The 22,592-nt window shown below is 49.8% G+C and overlaps 2 protein-coding genes across 5 annotated transcripts in view; one reads left to right on the top strand and one right to left on the bottom strand.

Annotated features, from left to right (window-relative positions):
- B3GAT1 (beta-1,3-glucuronyltransferase 1) overlaps positions 1 to 11,748 on the top strand; it is a 30,393-nt gene extending 18,645 nt beyond the window's left edge. The window contains exons 2-7 of one of the 2 annotated variants that reach the window (XM_058687384.1): positions 2,526 to 2,638; positions 2,787 to 2,933; positions 6,311 to 6,819; positions 7,477 to 7,773; positions 8,513 to 8,613; positions 9,805 to 11,748. In XM_058687384.1, the coding sequence (XP_058543367.1) occupies positions 2,822 to 2,933; positions 6,311 to 6,819; positions 7,477 to 7,773; positions 8,513 to 8,599 (1,005 nt within the window). In that variant the 5' untranslated portion in view covers positions 2,526 to 2,638; positions 2,787 to 2,821 and the 3' untranslated portion in view covers positions 8,600 to 8,613; positions 9,805 to 11,748. Of the gene's footprint in view, positions 1 to 2,525; positions 2,639 to 2,786; positions 2,934 to 6,310; positions 6,820 to 7,476; positions 7,774 to 8,512; positions 8,614 to 9,804 lie in introns of those variants that run through there. The other variant, XM_058687383.1, reaches the window with a different exon arrangement.
- A 34-nt stretch (positions 11,749 to 11,782) lies between these two features.
- GLB1L2 (galactosidase beta 1 like 2) overlaps positions 11,783 to 22,592 on the bottom strand; it is a 51,167-nt gene continuing 40,357 nt past the window's right edge. For all 3 annotated transcript variants that reach the window (XM_058687378.1, XM_058687381.1, XM_058687382.1), the window contains 10 exons: positions 21,215 to 21,352; positions 20,573 to 20,653; positions 20,066 to 20,172; positions 19,271 to 19,411; positions 18,904 to 18,975; positions 18,562 to 18,640; positions 16,293 to 16,380; positions 15,901 to 16,012; positions 15,346 to 15,462; positions 11,783 to 15,070 (listed from right to left, as the gene is read on the bottom strand). In XM_058687378.1, the coding sequence (XP_058543361.1) occupies positions 14,984 to 15,070; positions 15,346 to 15,462; positions 15,901 to 16,012; positions 16,293 to 16,380; positions 18,562 to 18,640; positions 18,904 to 18,975; positions 19,271 to 19,411; positions 20,066 to 20,172; positions 20,573 to 20,653; positions 21,215 to 21,352 (1,022 nt within the window). In that variant the 3' untranslated portion in view covers positions 11,783 to 14,983. The remainder of the gene's footprint in view (positions 15,071 to 15,345; positions 15,463 to 15,900; positions 16,013 to 16,292; positions 16,381 to 18,561; positions 18,641 to 18,903; positions 18,976 to 19,270; positions 19,412 to 20,065; positions 20,173 to 20,572; positions 20,654 to 21,214; positions 21,353 to 22,592) is intronic.

The following is a 22,592-nucleotide window of genomic DNA, read 5'->3' as shown; positions in this document are numbered from 1 at the left end:
CTCTCATCCCATCCTCCCTTTCCTTTCATAGATGTTTTGACCAAAAAGACTGGATGGGATCAGAACGGTCTCTCCAGAGCCCTCATGTACACTTGACTGCATCCTTCCTCACCCCAAATCTGCTTCCTGCTCCCACCTCCAGGGAGCTGCTGGGACCCCACAGAGCAGACAACTTTCATGGAGGAGTGTGGCTGTGAAGCAGTTCTTGGCCAGGGCCTGTGTGTGGACCTGTGGTTACCCTGCACCTGAGCTGGATTCTAGGCTCTTGAGCCTGGAACCTCTCTTCCCACACTCCTGCCAACAGCATAGAGCCAAAGGGCCTGGACTTATGTCTGGGTCAACCATGACCTTATTGATTGCAACTTCAGACAAGTCACTGATCCTCACTGGGCATCAATGATTTCCTTGTGAAATGGGGTTACAACAGCACCTATGGCCAGTGGTCCATGAGGATCGAACATGAAGTATTGAGTGTCATTTCTGGACACCACCAAGTGCTACATAACAGCTTGTTATTACTAATGACAGCCCAAGCAGACAAGCAGGAATTTGAGCAGGTGCAAGAGGAAAGAGACTTGGGATAAAGAGGCTGCCCATTAAAAAAAAAGTATAGATGCAGGCACCTGCACCATGAGCAGGCTGGATATGCACGCAACAAACTGTCATGGAGCTTGCCTCTCTGTTACTTTCTCCATCCTGGAATTAGGACCCTCCCCAAGATGAAGGACATTTGGAAAAGCTCCTTTTTCAGTCACTAAGAACCCAAAGGAAATCTCCCAGCTAGACCTCTTAGAAGCTCCCTTGTCTTCCATCAAATGTGGCCTAAGATGGCCCAGCCAAACCAAGCCCCTGACTCAGCCCTTTGCAGCCTAGTCAGTGACCTTGGAGTGGGGAAATTGGGCTGGGGCTGAGGGTGGCATGAGGTCACTCCATTTCATCATACTTAGTACATGAGATCCAGACAGGCCTCCTGGGGTGGACACTGGGCTCTGTCACCTGGAGGGGCCATGAAAGAGGAGTTTGTAGGAGACACAGCACGTACCCCAGAATTATTCTCCCTGGTCTGTGTCCACATCATTTGTCCCTGCCAGTAACATTTAACCTCAGTGGATCTTCCATTTCCCTGAGAAGTTGGGGTAGCCTGTTTACCTCCTGCCTACGAGGAGACAGTGGAGGCAGAGCAGGCCCCTGGTGGTAAGTGGTTGGCTGCAACATGCTGACTGACCCTGGAAACCACAGTGCTCTTTACTGGAAGACATAACTGGTTCCTCCACAAGGTGACAAAACTATTTGGAGAGAGGACTAGACAAGGACAGAGAAACACACTGTTTCCAAATCTGGGATTGGGAGGTGGGGGGCAAAATTCTCCTTAGCCATGGCTCCTGATGCTGCCAGAGATGGAAAGCATGTGCTACCTGGGGCTGGATTGGGCAGCTGGCCTCTCTAAGGGATGTCACTGCACAGTGCTGGACACTAGAAGTGGTGAGCATGCCAGGACCAGCCATGGACTTCCCAGGACTGACATTTCCCCACCCCCTTTGCAGATCCCATCTGCATCTTACACAGGGTTCAGCAGAGAAGGGACAAGGAAGGCAGAGAATAGGATCTGACAGTTTCCATGGTGGTTGTGAGGGCTCTGTGTGTGCTCTCTTTGTCACACAAGACAACAAGCCCCAGAGAAGGATGCTGCTGACGGACCCTCTGCAGAACTGAGAAGAAATTCAAGCAGGCTTACCCTATTCACCGAAGGGGTGTCTCTCCCAGGGCTCCTGTTGCTGCTATTTTGAGTTCCGTCTCCTCAGGGTATGGCAGCCCCCACAGGGACCATCTCTTCACCTTGCTGATACCCAAGCTATGCAGAATTCATGAGAATTTCCTATTGACATGGACAAAGAGAAGGCACTTGCTGCATGTACTCCCAGGGCCTGTCCCCAAAACATCTCCTGTTGGCCCTCACCCCAACGCCTACCCCTTTATCTAGGCTATGAAGAAACCATCTGGACACAAACGTGGACACCAGAGTAGCCAATGCATCTTGACCACTCAGTGTATGTATATATATATATATATATATATATATATATATATATATATATATACATACATACACACCAGGCACCATTCTGTGGCTTTTGTGAGGTTAACATTTGATTCTGAGCCTTGTGACATAGGTAGTGATAGTACCCTATTTCATAGATGAGAAAATAGAGGCAGAAACAGTTGCCATAACTTGGTAAAGGGCATATGGCTTGTTGGTGGCAGAGTTGGGGTTTAAACCAAGACTTGTGTGTCTGAAAGCCGTGCCCTTAACCTCTGTGCCCTGCTGACTCATGTAACTGGGCAGCACCCTGTCCCCATGCCTGTGGGGGACAGAGGCTGGCCAAAGCAGTCCTCAGGGAGAAGGCAGTGCAGGCTCCACTATGAAAACGCCAATGCTGTGAGCCCTGCAGCCAGGCCCTGCCCTTCTGGGCATCTCTCCCCCCACCCCCAGGTCTCTGGCCATCCTGTTCTGCTCTCTCTTGCAGGTGTCCACTTCACAGGGTTCCTGATTGTGCCCCTGGACAGCCACCCCTTTGCAGTCTCCGGTCTGGCTGGACTCTGCAAACCTGCTTCCGCAATGGGTGGGTTGTGAGCACTGGTAAGACCTGCTAGCCAACATTCGGCTTCTCTGCTCTCCCTGTGCCTGGCCTGAGCAGCCCATTCCTGTTCTTTTCTCCCCTGTGCTTGCCACTGTCTGCTGCCGTCACCCCTGGGGCCACCCTTCTCCTGACCTTGCCGCCACTCAGGTAACGAGGAGCTGTGGGCCCAGCCAGCCTTGGAGATGCCGAAAAGACGGGACATCCTTGCGATCGTCCTCATCGTACTGCCCTGGACACTGCTTGTCACCGTGTGGCACCAGAGCACCATCGCGCCTCTGCTCACCGCACACAAGGGTGAGCCCCTCAACCTCTTGCCCTGGCCCCAGCCAGGCTTCTGTAATAAGAATGACCACAGCTGACGCTGATGGAGTTCGTATTTTCATTTACTAGGCAGTTGGGAAGAGCCATAGGATGATCAAGGCCAATGACCTTACCTTTTGGGGGGTCTTGCTCCCTTTCAGAATCTGATGAGTGCCAACACACGCATGCATGCACAGATACACATACACGTACACAGAGACACACATGCAGAGAAACACACAAAGGCACATATGCACAACTCTGCATCCAGTCTCAGGACATGTAAGGACTGGTTGCTTTCAGCTGTGAATGGGGAGGGATGGATGGACAGGGTTTTTGGCCTGTGTTTTAAAACCATTCAGGGAGAGCATATTATTTTCTTCTCTTTTCCTGCTTGGGCAACCCTGATCCTACCTAGTGAAAATAGACCTGGAAAGAGAAAAAGTCCCACAAAGCACTCGTGGATGAACAGACTAGAACCAGTTTCTCCTGGCTCTGAGTCCAAGGCTTTCCCTCCCACCAGGTTGCCTTTCCTTCTCACACTGGGCTCCCTTTACTCTTCTCGCTTCTATCTGCCCCATATCTGGCCTGCCTCCTCATTCCTCAGTCTTTCATCTCATGCTCTTCTTTCCCACCCAACCCATGCATGTACAGACTCAATACTGTAGGGCAGCAATTCTCCTATTGAAATGCACATCATATTACATGGGGGACATGATAACATACACAAGTACCCAGGCCCATCCCAGAGAAAGAGAGTATGGCTCTGTGTTAGGGCCTATAAATCCATGTATGGCTCATAACCCTGGGTGATTTGGATGCAGGCAGTAGCCAAGAATCATAGTCTGAAGCCAGGCTGTTTCACAGTTACACAGTGGGGCCTGCTCAGCCCCAGCAGTTCCTGAAGCTTCCATGAGGAATATTTTCCAGGCTGGAGATTGCAGAATTCCCACTGCCCCATGCTGGGCACTTAGAGCCTCTCCTGACATTTATCCTCCAACATCTCTCTTTAATGCTCATCATTTGGAATTGTTATCCTACAACTACATCATTCCAGAAGGTTTAAAGCTACAATACACCAAGTGACATAATATCATGTAAATTCCATTCTTGGCAAAGCTCTAGAGTCAGAGGTGTCAGAATGTTTTGCTAAGCACTGATGCTGCTGCCTGAGGATAGGGAGCTGGCTTTCTGTGTCCTCAGAGTATGTCAAGATGGGCTTAAAGAAAGCTGCAATGAAATAATGTCAGGAGCACCAGGAGGCCTTTGTGACTCAAAGGTTGCAGAAGCCCTGAAGCCAGCACTGTGGCCCGGTCAGAATGCATGGAGAACTTTCCCAGGGCCCAGACCAGTCTGTTTGGCGTGATTTGAATGGAAGAAAGATGGGGGAAATGGCTCTAAATCTTCCTTCCCAGTATTCAGTTTCCAAAACTTCACTGACTACAGGATGAATTAACCCTTATATCAATTTTGGTCAGAATCCCCATCACCTATCTCTCTTTCCTCCACCTTGGTCTGTTTTCCAAGTTTGACCTAAAACCCCTCCAAAAAGTCACCTTTGATCAACAGAGGCTGAGCTAGTCTTCTACACCTGCATTCACACACCAGGGGGCATGGTATTCCCCACTGCATGTCTTGTGCCCTTGGCCTGTGTGAACACCCTAAGAGCCTGGAGCTGGTCATCTTCTGGGTGCATCTGTACCTCCTCCCGGAGCCCAGTGTCAGATCTAATACATGAACTGCACACACTCCATGTGCTAATGTCAGTGATGGGAAGTAGGGGAGGTGACAGAATGGCTGATTCCCAGCATCCTCCCTGGAACCATACTTCAACCCAATCACAAAAATGCTTATTGCATCCTTTCTCTAGGTACAGGAAGCTATGCAGAAGTAGGGCTGGCAACTGTCCTCCTTTTAAACATGAGGAAATGATAACAACTGCCTGGCAGTGTTCTGAGTCCTTTACATATATTGACTCATTAATCCACATAGTAACTCAATAAAATAGATGCTACTATTAGCTCCATATTGCAGTTGCTAAAATTGAGGCACGAGAAGTAACCTGCTCAAAGGCATAGTTAGTGCCAGAACTGGACAGGGTATGAGCCCAGTGTTTGGATTCCTAGGTATGTCCTCTGACCATTCCCATCTCCTAGGTATGTCCTCTGACTATTGCCACCTCCTGCTGAGATCGTGTAAGAGCAGTGAGGGCCACACAGTTTTTCACACAGAAAGACTTGGAGAGCAGGGGCTCAGTAAAATCAATACCAATGACCCTGATTTGTCCTCTTGACAGGACTGCTAGCCTTACTAATGAGAAAAATGTCCAGGATGTAAGAAAAAGCTTGGTAATAAGAGCTGCCCCAACTGAAACAGGTTGCCTTCAGGAAGGAATGGGTTCCCCATGCCTGTGAGTGTTTTACCAGAGGCCAGACCTCTTCAAAATTCCACTGCCCCTGATGGTGTCCTTGGGGAGATATGTATAAACACTAGCTGGATGCTAGCACAGTTGGGGTCAGTGGTACAGTTAGTCTCCCAGATGTTTGAATGAGTGTCTAGAAAGTGCAGATCAGGAGTTTGACATCAAGCAGAAGAAAAGCTAAAGCAAGTGTCCACTCTGTCTTTTTGTATAGGTCAAAATTTAAGAACATCTAAAACCACAAACAACAGGTTCAGGATTCAAAATTATCTTGGCAGCTATAGGCATAACCCTGGAAGAAAACGTGGTAGTTAAGCATGAAATTCTGCACCAAGATTCATAAACAGGAAGGGAGAGAGAGGCTTGAGTAGAGGGTTTATGAAAAATTGGGCTGAGCTAACCTCACACTTTGTGAGATCCACAGTGTGCTGCAGCTAGGAAAGCACTAACACTGGGGCATTGTGGCATTTACACCACTGCGGGTGGCAGTGCTGCCCTGCTATGCAATCCCAAGGAGATGGGGGGGGGGGGGTGGGGAGCGGGGGCCGCAAGTGCAGTCAGCTCTGGCCAGATGGGGAGAGCACTAGGGTGGGAAGCGTCAGGACACTTTGTCATATAAAACCCAACACATTTAGGAAGTGAGAAAGCAGTCTTGGAATTTGGCCAGCCACACTCAAATAGCCACAGAGCTGTCAAATATGAGAAGGAGGAAGAGGTTATTTCTGTCATTTCGGGAGTCAGAACTGGGAAAATGCCTGAGAGAATTCCAGGGATGCAGCTTTCTCGGTTACCTGTAAAAGCTAGAGCCCAGGCAGGTTTCTGATGGGATTCCTGCAGAAGGAGCAGTGGGGAGGTGTGTCTTAGCAGGGTGGGTGACATCCTGCCCCTTACCTGAGGCCAGAGCCAGGCCTGCACGGCCCAGCCACACACCGTGTGTCTCCCAACCCTACAGATGACGGTAGTGACCCCCGGCGCGACATGCCTCAGGGCGCCGACCCCAGGGAATACTGCATGTCCGACCGCGACATCGTGGAGGTGGTGCGCACCGAGTATGTGTACACGCGGCCCCCGCCGTGGTCCGACACGCTGCCCACCATCCACGTGGTGACGCCCACCTACAGCCGCCCAGTGCAGAAGGCCGAGCTGACACGCTTGGCCAACACGCTGCTGCACGTGCCCAACCTGCACTGGCTGGTGGTGGAGGATGCGCCGCGCCGGACGCCGCTGACCGCGCGCCTGCTACGCGACACGGGCCTCAACTACACCCATCTGCACGTGGAGACGCCCCGCAACTACAAGCTGCGCGGCGACGCCCGTGACCCGCGCATCCCGCGGGGCACAATGCAGCGCAACCTGGCCCTGCGCTGGCTGCGGGAGACCTTCCCGCGCAACACCAGCCAACCGGGTGTGGTGTACTTCGCTGACGACGACAACACCTACAGTCTGGAGCTCTTTGAGGAGGTGTGGGACGGGGCAGAAGGCTGGGAAGGGGTGGGAGGATGCTGGTGAGGGGCCTCTGGTGTGGGGGCCCTTTGGTATGGGGGCCCTTTGGTATGGGCACAGAGGGAAACAGTGGGGTGGGGTGAGCAATGCCTGCTGGGGTGTCAGTGTAGACTGCAGGCAACCCGAGAAGGGATGGAAAAAACTCATTGCAGACTTCTGCAGTCACCCCTGCCTCAAGGGAAGAAAGCAGAGGATGTAGCTCATAGAACAAAGTCTTGGCCTTAGAGGCATGCCCTCAAGTGGTATAATTTTATGTGCAATAATTTATCTTTGGGACTTGGGAGTCATTGGAGTCTGGGCAGGGGAAGGAGTCATTTCAGACTCTACATTGGGAAGACAGAGGTTTTTGCAGGAGGAGAGAAAGCTAGACTCCAAGTCTTGTGGAGAAGAAGCATTTTAGCTGGGGTGAGCGTCAGGCCTTGCTTTTGGCAAGGCAGTTTCCTCTGTAGATGCCTACCATGGAGGATGCATCTGGAGATGGGGCTGGGCCAGATCCCCTGGTATGGCTTCAGATGGCCTGTGTGTGTAGAGTTAATTGATTTCCCCTTCTCTGGGGACAGGCACCACTCCCTATCAGCAGTCCCATGTGTCCTGACTCTGGATTCCCTCTTGTAGATGCGCAGCACCAGGAGGGTGTCTGTGTGGCCCGTTGCCTTCGTTGGTGGCCTTCGGTACGAGGCCCCACGGGTCAACGGGGCTGGGAAGGTGGTCGGCTGGAAGACAGTGTTTGACCCGCACCGACCATTTGCAATAGACATGGCTGGGTTTGCAGTCAACCTGAGGCTCATTCTACAGCGTAGCCAGGCCTACTTCAAGCTGCGTGGTGTGAAGGGAGGCTACCAGGAAAGCAGCCTCCTCCGAGAACTTGTTACCCTCAATGACCTGGAGCCCAAGGCAGCCAACTGCACCAAGGTAAACCCTCAGCAGAACTGGCAGGTATAACGCAAGCTTTTCCCAGCCCATCCAAACACTCCCAACAGGTCAGAGGGAAGGAAATAAAGACCTCAAAACTGCACTGCAAAGGACCAGCCTAGAGCCATGCCTTCCTAGAACACCCTCCCAAGAAGGTAGCTTATACCCAGTCAGGCCATCATGCTAAAATCAAGCACAGAAATGGAGAGGGTGGCAGTCAGTAAGGAAGACCAAGGGTTGCATCCCCTCCCAAACCTCAAAACAGCTAGGCTCCAGACATGTGTGAACACATATGCATGAACGTGTTCATGCCAAGGTGCATGCACACACATGCCTGCATGCACGTGTGTGCACACGCACACACATACACACTGCTTCTAGTTTGGACTGCTCCAGCGAGGGCCAGGACTATACACTTGGCTGAGCCGAAGTCTCTTGAAGAAATGTCTCCCTCTCTAGAGAGACCCATCAAAAAACACAGGGGAAGATGAGAAGTAAGAGGAAATCTTGGGACTTATTTGTCTATTTTCTGTAGCTGCACACTTTGTATTTCCAACAGATATTTTGAATGCATTATATGTACAAACAGCAAGAATCAGGAGGCAGGTAGAAATAAAGAACAAGGACAGAACGGAGGGGCAGCAGAAGTACTTGTAAAGTGTGGGAGGGACCTGGGAGGGGGTAAGGTGAGGTTAGGGGGGGACCTGCTCCATGTTGTTTTGTGTCTCTGGACACACAGATCCTGGTCTGGCACACACGGACAGAGAAGCCGGTGCTGGTGAACGAGGGGAAAAAAGGCTTCACTGACCCCACTGTGGAGATCTGAGCCCCAGGCTACAGGTATGGCAGTGACAAGGGTAGACAACACACTGGGCAGGGGCACCCCAAGTGTGGATGTGGAACAAGTCTGCCAAGGCTTTTCCTCTTGGTTTTTAATTGTGGGAGGGCAGGGCAAATACTTCAAGAGTGGAAGAGACATAGCTGAAGTCCCCTTCTCATTGTGCTGCCTAGAAGTTCACGGGAGCCAATTTCCCCTGCACAGCTGGGTCCTTCTGCCACCAACTCCTTTGAAGGTCTCACCTTCTAGACACAGCCTCATGACAACTTCCTGTCATTACTGCTGTTATTGTGGCCATGACACCAGTCCCATTGCAAGGCATTACTATGTGGACTCTTTCTCCAGGCTTTGTCTTCCCCTGTGGGTTCCTCTTCAGCCATGCTGCTGTGGCAGGGACCCCTCACTCTCCTGCTTCCACCTCATCAAGCACCTCCAGGTGTCTCTTAATAGCAACAGTGTAGCACATTGATGAAAGCATGGACCCCAGAGCCTAGTTCAGGCTCCAGGCCTACGACTTTTCATCCTTTGACCTTACTTTCTTTCTCTAGGCCCCAGTTTATTGACCTGTAAAATGGGTTGTTAGGGGCACCAAGAACAATCTTTGGTACATAATGAGTGTTATGTAAGTGTTGCTACTTTTATTTAATTCTTTAAAACTTTCTATTGAAGTAGGCCACAGGATCTATCTACATTTTAGAGGTAAAGAAAGGGTGTTCAGAAAAGCTAAATGAAGTGAATTGTGCCAGCTGTTTGTCCAAGTCAGGAAATTTATGGGCTTTTCTATAATATCATCCCAGAGGTGGGAGCTCAGACGGTGGGATACACATCTGTCCTCTGGCCTCAGAGTTAAGCTTCAACTTCTATATCATGTTGGCAGCTACCCTGCCCACAGGAGACCATGGGGTGTCAGTCTGCCTGTTTTGTGCCTTGAACAAAAATATCAGCTTGAACAGTGCCACTGAAAATGCATCTGTACAGAGCCCCATCCCCTACCTCCTCACCTGGTCACTGGAAGGACCTGCCCCCACCTGCCTCTCAATAAGGGATTCACAGAGGACCCTAGGGGTTGGGCTCTGTGGAGCTCCTGGGTGAACCCTGATGGGGGCTCATGATTGAGCAGTTTGGCCAGACTGGCTGCCCCTCACCTGCCTCCCTGCTTAAACGCCTCACCCATATTCTTCTCCCCTTCACAGGAGCCTCCTTCTCAAACCCTGTTCCTGGCCTTCCATCCTCTCCCCATGGCTGATGGTCCCTCCGAGGCAAACTCCTAAGGAATCACCATCACCCTCCTTTCTATACTGGGGGCTTCAGAGAGAGCCCAGCCTGATGCCGGGACAAAGGACGGAGAATCAAAGCACAGAAATCCCAGACCTGTTGTTATCTTCCATCCAGTATGACCAGGGGCCCAGCTGCTAGCCAAGTCACGCCAACCAGCGAACCGGTGCCCCAGCATGCCTCCCCAGAGCTTCCTGCACTGACAGGGCCTGACGGAGCAGATTCAGTGGGCACCTAAGCCCTGGAGTGATGCCAGGCTGGGAGAGAGGTGAAAAGACCCCAGCTGTCAAGTGCAGTGTGGCCTTGCCCGGCTCCCTGCTCCTGGGGCCCAGCACGACTGCACAGGCCACCTGGCCAGGGAATTCTGAAGACCAGAGAACAGCCCCCTGCCCAGGCATCAGGAACACTGCCCCGCCCTGTCCTTGGAGAGCTGCTCTCAAGTAGACATACCTCTGTGGCTTTCCTCTGGTTCCCGTTTCCAGAGCATAAGGCTGTCTTTGATCCCAACAGGCAACCACCCTGCATGAGGGGAGCCTGGGCCTACCATCAGGCTCCCCCATACCTCAGGCTTGTGGTGGGAGTGGAGTCCCTTACTCCGGGCCCACATCCCTCAAGCCTGCTCCTTCCAGCACAGGGAAGGAGGTGGGCCCTCGAGCCAGCACAGGTCATGGACTGACCTGGACTAAGATCATGTGGGCCCCTGTCTAGACACTGTCTCCCCACTGCCCACTGGGCTCCACGGCCTCTTGCTTGGGCTGGGACTGGGGAGGGCAGGAGCCCTCTTTCTGGAGCTCTTGAGAACCACAGACCTCAGGGGCTGAAGTGAGCCAGGGGTGGGCAAGGCAGAAAGAGGCGGGAGGCAGGGGCCATCCAGTACTCCTTCCTGCCCCTGTTTAAGGGAGGAAGGGGCTTTGGGTTAGCAGAGGGACTTGTGGAAAAGGGGCAGAGATCATTTGGATCCTGAGGGGAAAGGAGACCTGAGCACACATTACTTTGGAAATCATTCTATTGTAAACACAAAATGGAAACAAAACTCTCCCTTCTCCCTGAGTTGGGAGCATGAGAACAAGCCTGCTGCTTGTTCCCTCTCCCCCCACCCCCACCCCTGAGGAAGAACAGTGTGCATGTGTTACTTCCCTGTACCTGGAGGCTACTGACAGGGACAGCCCTCTGCTGGCTATCACTCATGCTCCTGAAAGTTGGAAGCACAATTTTCCTCCCAACTGGAGGAAAAGGAAAGGCCTGAGCCTACTGAAGAGGTGTTTATTTTTTAACGCTAACAGCCCCCACTCCATTTAAACTCACAGGACCGGTCTGAGGACCGCTAAGAACCCACTCCTGGGTGGGTGGGTAGGATTCAGTCCAGCAACCTAACATTCAAAAAATAGCATTGGCTGCCTATTTTGAAATGGATTTAACTTCCCACAGCATTCGTGAAACCATCCGATGGGATCATATCCCTGAGAACCCTGAGCCACCTTGCAGGATATTCCCAGCCTCTTACACTTTCTATGGTGGCTCTGGAAATCAACCCCTCAGAATCAAGTGGGGTGTCATGGGAGGGGAGGGAGGAGGTGTGCACAGGGCACCCACCAAATGAGTGAATTCATGCCCAGGCACAGCACTGCCTCACTCACTGAAACCAGCCCTGAATGCTCAGGTCAGCCTGGCTGGTCTTAGGCCACCTTCTTAGCCAAAAACCCAGGGCTTATTTTTCAGGAAATTGATAATGAACAACAAAATGGGATATTCTGTTTTTATTTTTGGTTTTTTTTGGCAGATGCTATTTCTGTTGATTTCACCTAATAGCCTCTCTTAGCCGCATGTGTATTTATTTATAATTATAACCCTGGTGGACTGCAGCTTTCATCTTTGTTGGGAATGAGTTTGTTATCAATCAGAGTTGGGTCCATGACTACAATTTGTTTCTCAAACCCAGTGTGTTCCTGCTCCCCACCACAAGAGTGAGGCCGGGGTCTAGGAGCCACCAGAACAGAGCCTGGGGTGAGGGTGGAGCCTGTGCAGCTGCACCATCTGGTCTGTTTTAATTTAACTGTATTTAATTTGTTTCCAAAATTAAAAGTCAAACATGGTTTTTAATAGCCCTAATCCTCTGCAGCCCTGCCTTACTTTATTCTCATTTACTGCTTTAACCATCCAACAAGTATTTACTTGGCAGGTGCCTACTATGAGCAGGCATTATTCTAGGAACTAGCACAGAGCACTTGTCTTCATGGAGCTTCCCTCCTTAGGGACAAGACAGATGAACACCAGGCATATACGGTATTTTAGATGTGATCTGGTCTAACGAGAAGTATGAGGCCAGATAGGGGTGTCAGAGTGTAGCTGAGGAGGAGTTGATCCCCTCTCTAGGGTGGTCAGGAAGGCCTCCCTGATGAGAGGACCCAGCAGAGCAGTAGAGTACAGACACACACTTACCTGGATCAGACCATTCCAGAAACGGGAACTCACTTCCAGGCAGAGAGTACTTAGCATGTTTAAAGATCAGCAAAAAGGCCAGTGTGCCTACAACTGGCAAGACAGGAGGGGTTGGGTGGGAAGTAAAATGGATGCAGTTGGTGGGGTGCACAGAATATACTGGCCCTGGGAACCGGGCAAAGCTTTTGGCTTCTGCAAGTAAAAAGGGAAGCGGAGCCGTTGGAGTGTTTGGAGCAAAGGGCCAAACTGGCCTATAAAGAAATCACTCCCCTTTCTGTGCTGACCATAAACAGAGGGCAGGGCAGGCTAGCGGAGGTGGCTCCTGCCATGATCCAGGCAGGAGATGATGGTGAGTCAGAAGAGCAAGCCTTGGGACAGAGAGAAGTGGTCAGGTTCTGGATATGCCTGAGATACAGCCAGGAGAATGAAGTGGTGGAGTGGTTGTGCACTTCTCCATAAAATGGAGAAGCTAAAACCAATCTGAGACACAGAATAACCATTTCCTGCTATGGAACAGAGTGCAGCAGGGATCATGGGGGAGTAATCGGACTTTGTCATCACATGCAGGAGCAAAGGTGAGTGTACAGCCAGTAGATCTGGAGCTCAGATGGAGATAAACATTGGAGAGCATGAATTTCCAGGCTGTTTACAAACCCTGGTTAGTGATGCACCCACAGTGAGTGTGGACAGAGGGAAGAAGAGGCCCAAGGAGCAGGTCTAGAGATGTGGGGGTGATGAAGAGTCTTCTAAAGATTCTGTGATGAAGCCATCCAGTAGGGAAGGTCCGGACAAACATGAATAAACTCTGTAGGATGAGCTCTGCCAAAGGGCTTTGACAGAGAGAAGCTGCAGGGTTAGCTGGCAGATAAGAAGGTCAAGAACAGTAAGTTGGGGCAAGAGGACCAATGCATCCCTGAGCAGATTTTGATAAAAGCAATTCAAAGGGATTCTTCACTTTATAAAAGGATTTGCTGTAAGATTCATTTAAATACCAGTTCCCTATCACATCTTCCAACAAAGCCAACTTTTACACACACCTTTGTAAGAACACGGTCAGGTATAAAGTAAGGTACAGTGACACCGCTCCCAGTGCTGGCCATCCCCAGATAGTAGGACCCTTGGGCCCAGCGCCTTGTTACTGTATGTCCTTGACCCAGGCTCAGCTCTTGGGCCCAGTGGCTACACACTACAAATGCCCTACTGCAGAGTCCTTTCCTTAGCCAAGCCCAAGATGTAAGCAATGGGGTGGCTGGGAGCCCCATGGCCTGCTATTCCCCACAGGCCTTTATGGATTCCTGGCATAGGCAATGTCTTGGAGAGGTATTGGCTATTTACGTTTGATTATTACTGGCAATAATTAGTTTCTGGCAGTACAATCCAGATGTTATTCGTGAGGAAAACTCACCCTCTGTAGCTAACTCACATGTCGAGTTCTTGGCTATCTAGCAGATTCTTGCAACTGCCCACCAGCACCAGAGTGAATCTGTACTTGACTTCTCCTCTCCAATGGCACTACCAATCCACAATGACATGTCAGGCAGAATGAAGGTCAGGAGGGAGGTGGTAAGGAGCCAGGGGATAGATCATCCACTAACTAGGTAAAGTCAGGGTCTAGATTCTCAGTGCCAGATAGACTAAATGGGTGCCTGACACCACAATGCTTTTGCCTGTGGTAAACAGGGGCACAGATGGGATCAGAAATATCACTAAAAAGGGTTTGATTCAACTCTTGCTTTATTGCAATTCAGGACAGTGAACCTAAGCCAAACCAGTGGACTTGATCCCTAGAACAAGCACCTCAAATTTGGACAGACAGTTGCAAAGGAAGACTGGCTCTCCTCCCTCCTGCTTAGTTACAAGGATTGAAGGAGAGACTGAGCCGGAAGCAAGGTCTGGTCTAGGCTTGCAGGCCCCGTGGTTACACCAACATAGCAGGGAGGCTCCCTGCCCAAGCCACTGGAGCTGGGCCCTCATATTGGGGTGTGGTTTCTTCTAGGGCCTGCATTCCCTCCTCAGCTGATGTTCCTTCTCATCAAGTAAAACCAGAAATATTGTCTAATTCAGGCTGAGTATTTCTGTTTCTTCTAAGCTTGGCTTGTCATCCTGTCAGATGCAGTTAAAGTGGAAAGGAAAAGAAGAAGATGTGCGTGTCTCTCAAATGGAGCTTCTTCCAGAATCCCAGAGAGAGGTGAGACATCCACCCCCTTCCCCATCCTCTACAAATGGTGACAAACCTTCTATTTCAGAAATGAAAAGGGGCCATGAGGGCCATGCTGAGTGCAGGTGAGAACATCATAGAAGCAAACCTCATCACGTGGAGATATGATGAGACATTCCCACCCCCCAGAGAGACATCCCTCTGTCCTCTCCCAAAGAGCAGGAAAGTAGAAAGGTGCCATCAACAAAGCCCAGTCAAGAAGCCACTTAGGTAAGAAGAGGGTCCCTCCCTCCTATTCCACTTCTCTTCTTCAGTTCTTCCAAGTTTAGGGCTTTGAATTAAAGTAGGGGGCAGAGCTGTAGCCCCCATGGCTGCCTGAGAATGTTACTTAAGGAAACTCTCCCACTTGGGAGAGTGTCAGGGAGCAGAGCACCAGGCCTTGCTCAGCTGGGAAGACAGTGGTGCTCTCCTGCTTCCAGGGGGCGCAGGAGCGGTGCTGTTCAATCAAGGTAGTGGTTCCTGCCTAGGTGGGGTGTTTCAGTGAACTGTATCACAGGGCCTGCCATCTTCTCCTCGAAAACAATGACCTGGGAGAGAGAAGGGCTGGTGTATGACAGTAGCCGAGGTTTGTCTTGGAGCCAGATGAGGGTGCCTTAGGGGAAGGGATTGAGAAGCAGGCTGGAAGGAATGGGGACCCACAACTCATCAGCACCAAGGAGGAATACAGAAGGAGCTGGCTAAACCTTCTGCACCCCCTCTCCTGCCCTAACCAACCTTAACAGACTGTCACCCACAGCCCCCAGGGAAACACTGTGATACTGGGGAGGGCTGGGACAAGGGAAGGACTTGCAAGTGTTCCCACCTGGTTGATGCCTTGATCCAACCAGGCACCTGGGAGGTAGAGGGTCTCCTGGGGTCCGATGTTCCAGTAGCGTCCAAGGTTTTGGCCATTGATGAATACAACCCCCTTCTCCCAGCCCTTTAAGCAGAATGGGAAAGGGGTTAGTTTACCATGAAAGGCACTGAATATAAAGTCACATGAGAAGACAGAGACGGACACATGCCTTGCATTCTTCTCTCAGCTTCCAAGATATCAGTATGAATGGATATTTTAACAGTCATGAGGTTAACACATGGGGTATTCTATTTCCTGTGTCCACTAGCTCTAAGCCTCCCCAGCAACGCACCCAAGCTCAGACCTGGACCCTAAGAAGTATCACCAGGTGGTTCTTCTGCTTTGAGTCCACTCCCCCTCTCCAGGGAGGCCCCAGAGACCCTTCAGAGAGGGCAACACAAAGACAGAGACTCTCTGGGTGCAGGTGATATAGAAGGCTCCAGCAAAGGCAAGTACAGGGGCTTGGGCTCAGAGCCCTCGGAGGGAAGACTGGAGAACCCAGGCAGTAAGGGGACTACAAACCTCCAGCTTTATGAAGGTGTCAAAAGGGGAAAGGGAAATTGACAAGACACCCAAAAAGAAAGCAGGGAACGTAGGTACTGCAGGGATAGGGCTCCATTTGTCGACGCTGAACCTATGAACAGAAGACAAGAAAGAAGAAGGGCACATTCTCAGATCTGGACCCTATCCCACACTCAATCACAAAGGCATCCCAAATTTTCACCACGTGTTAACCAGCATATCATGAAAATTCCCCAGTCTTTAGCGTTGGTACTGCCCCTACCCTGAGCAAGCTGCTCTGGGCTCTGGGTCTGTTTACACGTGATTGGGAGGAGCTAGGCCAGAGCAGGGCCTTCCTGGCTCTTATTACATGTTATCCATGGGTACACACACTTCATGGGGTCAGGACTCACCTCTGAAAGAAGCTCTTTTTCATATCCAAGCTGTAGATTCTGAATTTTTTCAAGGGAGAATCATTCAGATAGATATTTCCAATTAAGCCTGTTGGAAGAAGACAAGGAAACATGAATAAGGCCAAAGGAAGGGGCACAGCTGACCCAGCTAAGGCCCAGCACATACATGGAGAGTTTCTGGAAAGTTCAAGTGAAAATTCCTCCAGAAGTATATACTCCCTACAGTATATACTACAGAGCTCTTCACGTGGTATAAAACCTCCTCTAGAAATCCCAAAGGAGAGAAGAGTGAGTAATAGCAATATTTGCCAGGCCTTCTCTGGGACTTGCATGGAAGAGTACATCTAAGGGCAATGACAGAGCTGAGAATGTCATAGGGTGAGAACAGTCTCTGGTCTCTCTCTGAAGGGGAAACTCTCTTTTGGGTATGAGAATTCCAACACAATAAAATGAAGCCCAGTGGGCAAATGATCAAGAGGTCACAACAGTTCTAACTTAGCTACAAGGTCAGATTCAGTGGTGTCCCAAACTAAACAGACCTAATAACTCAGCCAGAAATCTTCTATATGGCATAGGATTAAGGATATATTGTTTAAGTATTTGAATTGTGAACAGATGGCAATATGATTTGGGCATCTGAGTCTGAGGGCCCATGCACACTTTTGCATAGTGATTAACTAGTGCCTGGGGGGAGACGCTATTGATGTTGGTCCTGGAGCAGCTTCCAAGGTCCTCATAATCATGGAGCTGCTGAGTTTCTGAAGAGGGATTGTGAATAGGCTAGGGACTGTAAACAGGTTCCATGGAGCCTGTGGACTCTTAAATTGCAGGTACAGGTGTATGTGGGGGTAGGTCTATGACTTAAAAACACTGAACTGCTCCAGGGGTAAGAACTCCACAGTGAGAGTCCAAGGCACATCTTAATCAGGGACCTGGGAGGCAAAGACTGGGAACAGGGTCATGCTGGCAATCCCTTCCTGCCCCCAGGAGAGCAAAGGAAGTGAAGATGGGCCTGGAGATGGAGCTCCTTGGAGGAAGAAGCTGAGATCCAGAGAGTAACACCGGGGGGATTGCTTAGGGGAAAAGGAAGGTAAGCCTGGACAATGCTAGAAGCATTGTCCTATCCAGAGGCCTATCCAGAGAGGGCCAATCCCCAGGACCCAAGAAGCCCCCAATGGCTGGGCCACAGTGCTTCCCTGGCAGGCAGGGAAGGGATGCACAAACTTCCTCATTACAAAGGCAAACACCCATGAGAGTTGGGAGGTCACCAGTGTCCCTTACAGTAGTAGGATTTATTTGTCTGAATTCTTATGTCACAACTTACATGAAACCACCCACATTTTGACAGATGAAAAGGAAGAGGCACATTTAAGCATAGAAGGTTTAGAATACCAGGAAGAATAGAGGCATCTGGGTGGCTCAGTTTGCTGAGAATCTGACTCTTGATTTCGGCTCAGGTCATGATCTGACAGTCATGAGATCAAGCCCACGTCAGGTTCCATGCCAGGCATGGAGCCTGCTTGGGATTCTCTCTCTCCCTCTGCCCCTCCCCCACCTCTCTCAGCCTCTTTCAAAAAACAAACAAACAAACAAATAACCCAGGAAAAATAACATGAATTGGTAAAATATTCCTAGGGGAGCATACCATCAAGAGCATTTGTTTACTGTATGTACTAACTCCTCCTCCCCACCACAAATGAGATCATCAATGGATTTCCAAGGTGGATCAAGAAAAGAAATTGAGTGTGAAGATCCAAGAAGGCAAGGGTCCTATGCCATTTTTCGATTTCTGGGGATCCCCTTCCTTAAGTCTCACCACTCCCACCCCACCCCAAGCAGATTATCCCCTGATAAAGCAGACTGCAGCCCAGAGAGATGTGGAAAGGCTGGCTCAGTGTTTCCTGTGTGTTCACCATGGACATGTGGACAACATGCATAGGAAAGAGGTCAGAACCCAGGTGGGACTTTCAGGCCCACATCCACCTCCCTCCAGTGGTCCTCCATGACTCAACTCCCTCCAATGGCCCTCTGCAACCCACCTGTCTCCAATAGGCCTCTACAAACCTCTTCCTTCCAATGGGCCTCCATGACCCACCTGCCTTCAATGGGTTTCCACAATGGGCTCCCTCCAATGGGCTACAATGGGCTACAATGACTCTACCTCATGAGAGTCAGCCTCCATGAACTGCTGGCATGCTGGTATGAAGAAAATATAGCCAGGCACTGCTAAGCACTAGAAGCTCTTCTCTTAGCACATGCTATGACCCACCTTTGCGCTGGTCATCAATATTATCCCCGTAGTTGACTCGCCCACGATTCTCCACCAAGATCCTCAGCCTGGTGTAACCCTGCCAGGAACATAGTGGTTGATGATGACTGCCTGATTACCCAGCCATAAGATTTCTTTGTGGAACCCCAATTATTCCCTGAACTCTGAGGATGGGGGTGAAAAAGTACCCACTGATCAGATACCAATGCTCTTCCCTTCTTCCATCAGCACCTCTGTGATTAAGAAGGCTCCCATCTTCTAGGTCTTCCTCTTTGACTCCCACCAAACCTATTCAGGAAGCAGCTGGTGCTAGCCATTACCCAGCTCCCCAGAATAACAAACCTGGATCAAGGGAATAACGATCTTCTTCTTTTCATAGTCCAAGAATCCTATAGACACTGTGTTCACAAATACCTGCCAAAGGAACAGACAGAAAGCATCCATGGGTCCACAGGAGAGTGGCATAAGAGGAGTTTCTGCTAAGCAAAGAAAGGGGTAATATTGTGTGTGTGTGGTGAATATGGGTGTTAGCCAGGCATAGGAGGAAAAATGGGCATTAGCCCATGATTGTAGTTGAAAAAGACAATGATGGGCCATTTCTACACACTGGTACCAGGCAGATACATGAGGACTCAGGAGAGAGAGTCAGATGTATATGGTAGGGCTGGATGACTACAAGGTCACAGGAATTAAGAGAAGACATTCCTACCTGTCCCCGGTCACGCACAAGACCACTAAGGACACCTGATGAAGCAATGGTAGTCTCATACAGAGTGTACCCAAATGACTGTCCATTTCCATTGTTTATTGGCAGGTTCTCCATATTGACTGGTTTTTCAGAATTGACTGGCTGTAGAGAGAAGAGTCGGGAAAAATGCAGACTAGGCAGAGGAGAAAAGAGGCACAAATTTCATCCTGAGTCTTCTCGGGGAGTGTGGAGTAGCAGACAGATCCTACCTGGGGCTGGCGGTGGGGCAAGGGGCCCTCTAGCCTTTTCTACTAGTTTGACTTCTCATTACACAAACATGGGGAGCCAGTCCTGCCAACTGGTTCTCCAACCTCCAAAGTTCTAATTTTGACTTATCACATTAACCCATGGCTATCCAGGGTCATGGGTGTGTGTGTGAAGGCAATGGAATGAAGCCCAGCAATGTATCAGACCTGTGGCCTTTCAAACCGCCACCATTTCTGCATCACAGCACCCCCCTGAGTCAGCTCCAGGGTGCACCCTATTCTCAGAGAGGGATAGAGCCCACTCACAGGCCTCCTCACCTCCTCTCTGTCCACCCAGGCTGGAGAAAAAGACTTCCTACTGTGTTACCCAGTTTTTCTTCAAGTTCTTTTTGTTCCTTCCCACTTCATACCCTAGCAAAAGTCTGTTCTCTTAACTCTGAGCTCTAACGTCATAAAACAGACCTCAAAGCTATCAAGCATTTTTTACCCCTCCACAGCCCTGCTTGCCCACTTAGCAACTTCCCTGGCTTCTCTACCCTGCCGCACTCACCTCCTCCATGTACTGCAGGGCGTCCCACAGTGACAGGTAAAAATTCAGGCTCAAGGGCTCATAGGCAATCTTGGGAAGAAGGTCAGGCTGGGGAGGGAGAGGAACACCTGCAACACAGACAAGAGGACCATCCCAAAAAGTCATTGCCTCCTCCAGCCTCCCTAGCCACTGGCTCTTGTCCACAGCCCAGTGTGATCCTTTATTCTGGAGCCAAGATGTAAACAGTCTTAGACTGCCTGATTCCCACTGGGAAGGTAATGTGGGGGCGGGGGTGCAGGGGACTTTCTCATACCCTCAGGAGTCTTACCGCCCAGAGAAAAGATGAAGCTGCAAGCACACCAACTATGATGAAAACAGTTTCTCAAACTTGCCTGTCCTTGTCTAGGGACATTCTTGCACATAGGTCAACTGGGGTCTAGGTGGGATAGTGAAGAAGTAACTCTTTAGGGGTCTCAGAGCACAAGTAAGGGCCCAAATTGGTGCTCAAGTCTGCTGACTGCCAGGTACCTGAGATGGAGCCAAAGAAACTTCGGAGCTTGAAGTATTTAGCTGTGTAATCCCCCGCCTCCGTCAGCACAGCATCGTAGTCTGCAAGACACCAGGACACTGTCACTTGTCACCTGTATCACAGGACAGCGTCCACAGCAGAAAAAAAGAGAAAGGAGAAGCTGGAGTATAGAGGCAGGGTCTTTTTCTCAGTAATCTGGGAGGCAAAACACTTTTGGTGTGAGCCATCAGTCAGAATACAACAAATACTAAATACTATAAAGTGACACCAAAAGTGCCATGGCCATAGCATGACCCTCAATTTCCTGCATCTTGCCTACCTTCTGTGGACTCTCAACCTAAAGGGAATCAGAGGTCACACATCTCAAGGGCCTAAAGAGGCTGCCCTCATTGAAGAATCTGCCTTCACCCTGCCTGTGCCTCTCATTTCCAAAGGCTCACAGGCATGTCCATGGGCTTCCATCTCCTACTGCTCTAGAAATTTAAAAGTGACAATCCAGACAAAACTATCCCTTCCCCAGGCACTCTAGAGCCGAATGCATTAAAGGTGCTAGATGCTGCCCCTAAATGATTCTCCATAAAAAGCCCCAGACATGCAAATGTGGCATGTTCCAGGGAAGGCCAGTGTTGGGGATTACTTACCATAGCTGGTGACATCGGACTTATAGTCATGAAAATGCATGGCTCCATTTATGAAGCCAAAGTTGGTGCCTCCATGGAACATGTAGAGGTTGATGGAGGAGCCAGCATCGAGAATGGCAGACACTGTTTTTAAAACCTCTGCAGCAGGAGGGGAGAGAGGGGATGTGCAGAGCAAGTCAGAGATTGGGACAAGCCTCTCAGCTTTTCTGATCCCCCAACCCCATCAAATTCAACTCCATAGCTCTGCCCTTCAGCTTCCACTAGAACCGCAATCACAGAACATGAAGGGCATGAAGAGAAATGGGCCAGCACCACAGCCCCCGAGCTGCAGCCTTCCAGCTGTCGGTTCCACCATGTCCCTGATGACTACGATCAGAACAGAGTGCTGCTTGGGCTACCTCCACCCTTCTCAACCATTACTCACACTTGGAAAGATGCAAAAGACTGGACTCATAATTGGAGATGTTTAATTCTGATCACCTCCCCAATCCCACCTCTATGAGAAAATAAGTGTGAAAACAACATCAAAGGAGAAATACCAAGTACTTTTATACACACACACACACACACACACACACATTGGCAATCATATTGGAAAATATTAATTTTTTTTAAAACTCCGTATTGATGAATCTGTGGGAAATAAGTATTCTTGCTTAATAATAGTAAGAATTGCTAACATCTTGCCAGAGTACATGTATACCGAAATGTATACTGAAACTTCATTCATGTGGCAATTCTATTGCTAGGAACTTAAGCTAGGAAAAATAATATGCCAGGTATGCAAAACTGGATGTTCAAGAATGTTCGCTGCAATGGTGTTCAATTAACAAAAACCACTGGGGGGTGCCTGGGTGACTTAGGCGTTGAGCTCAGGAGTTGAGCATCCAACTCTTGAATTTGGCTCAGGTCATGCTCCTGGGGTCATGAGATCAAGTCCTTCATCAGGGGCCCTGCGCAGAGCATTGGAACCTGCTTAAGATTCTCTCACTCTCCCTCTCTCTCTCTCTCCCTGATCTCTAAAAAAAAATTAATTAATTAAAAATAAATTTAAAAAACGAAAACCACTGGAAGCAACCTAAGTGTTCATCAATAAGAGAATGGCTAAATAAATCGTGTTTTAATCACCAACACCACAGGGTTCTTTTCATCCTTTAAAACAGTGATGGACTCTCTAATAGTGTGGAAGGCTCTCCATTTGTGTCAGTCACTGGCACAAGCAGGTAACACAGAGCAGATGTGACTGTATGTGTCCATATCTCTATCTGTGTGTGCGTACACGGCTGCAGACAGAGATAGCAAACTGCTAGCACACTCTACAGCTGACCCTTGAACAACATGGGTTTGAGCTGTGCAGCTCCACTTATGTACACTTTTT

This window comes from Neofelis nebulosa, chromosome 10 (assembly GCF_028018385.1).
Source record: "Neofelis nebulosa isolate mNeoNeb1 chromosome 10, mNeoNeb1.pri, whole genome shotgun sequence".
Lineage (NCBI taxonomy): Eukaryota > Metazoa > Chordata > Mammalia > Carnivora > Felidae > Neofelis > Neofelis nebulosa.
The sequence above is the reverse complement of the archived record's forward strand: the minus strand, read 5'-3'. Positions and strand labels throughout refer to the sequence as shown.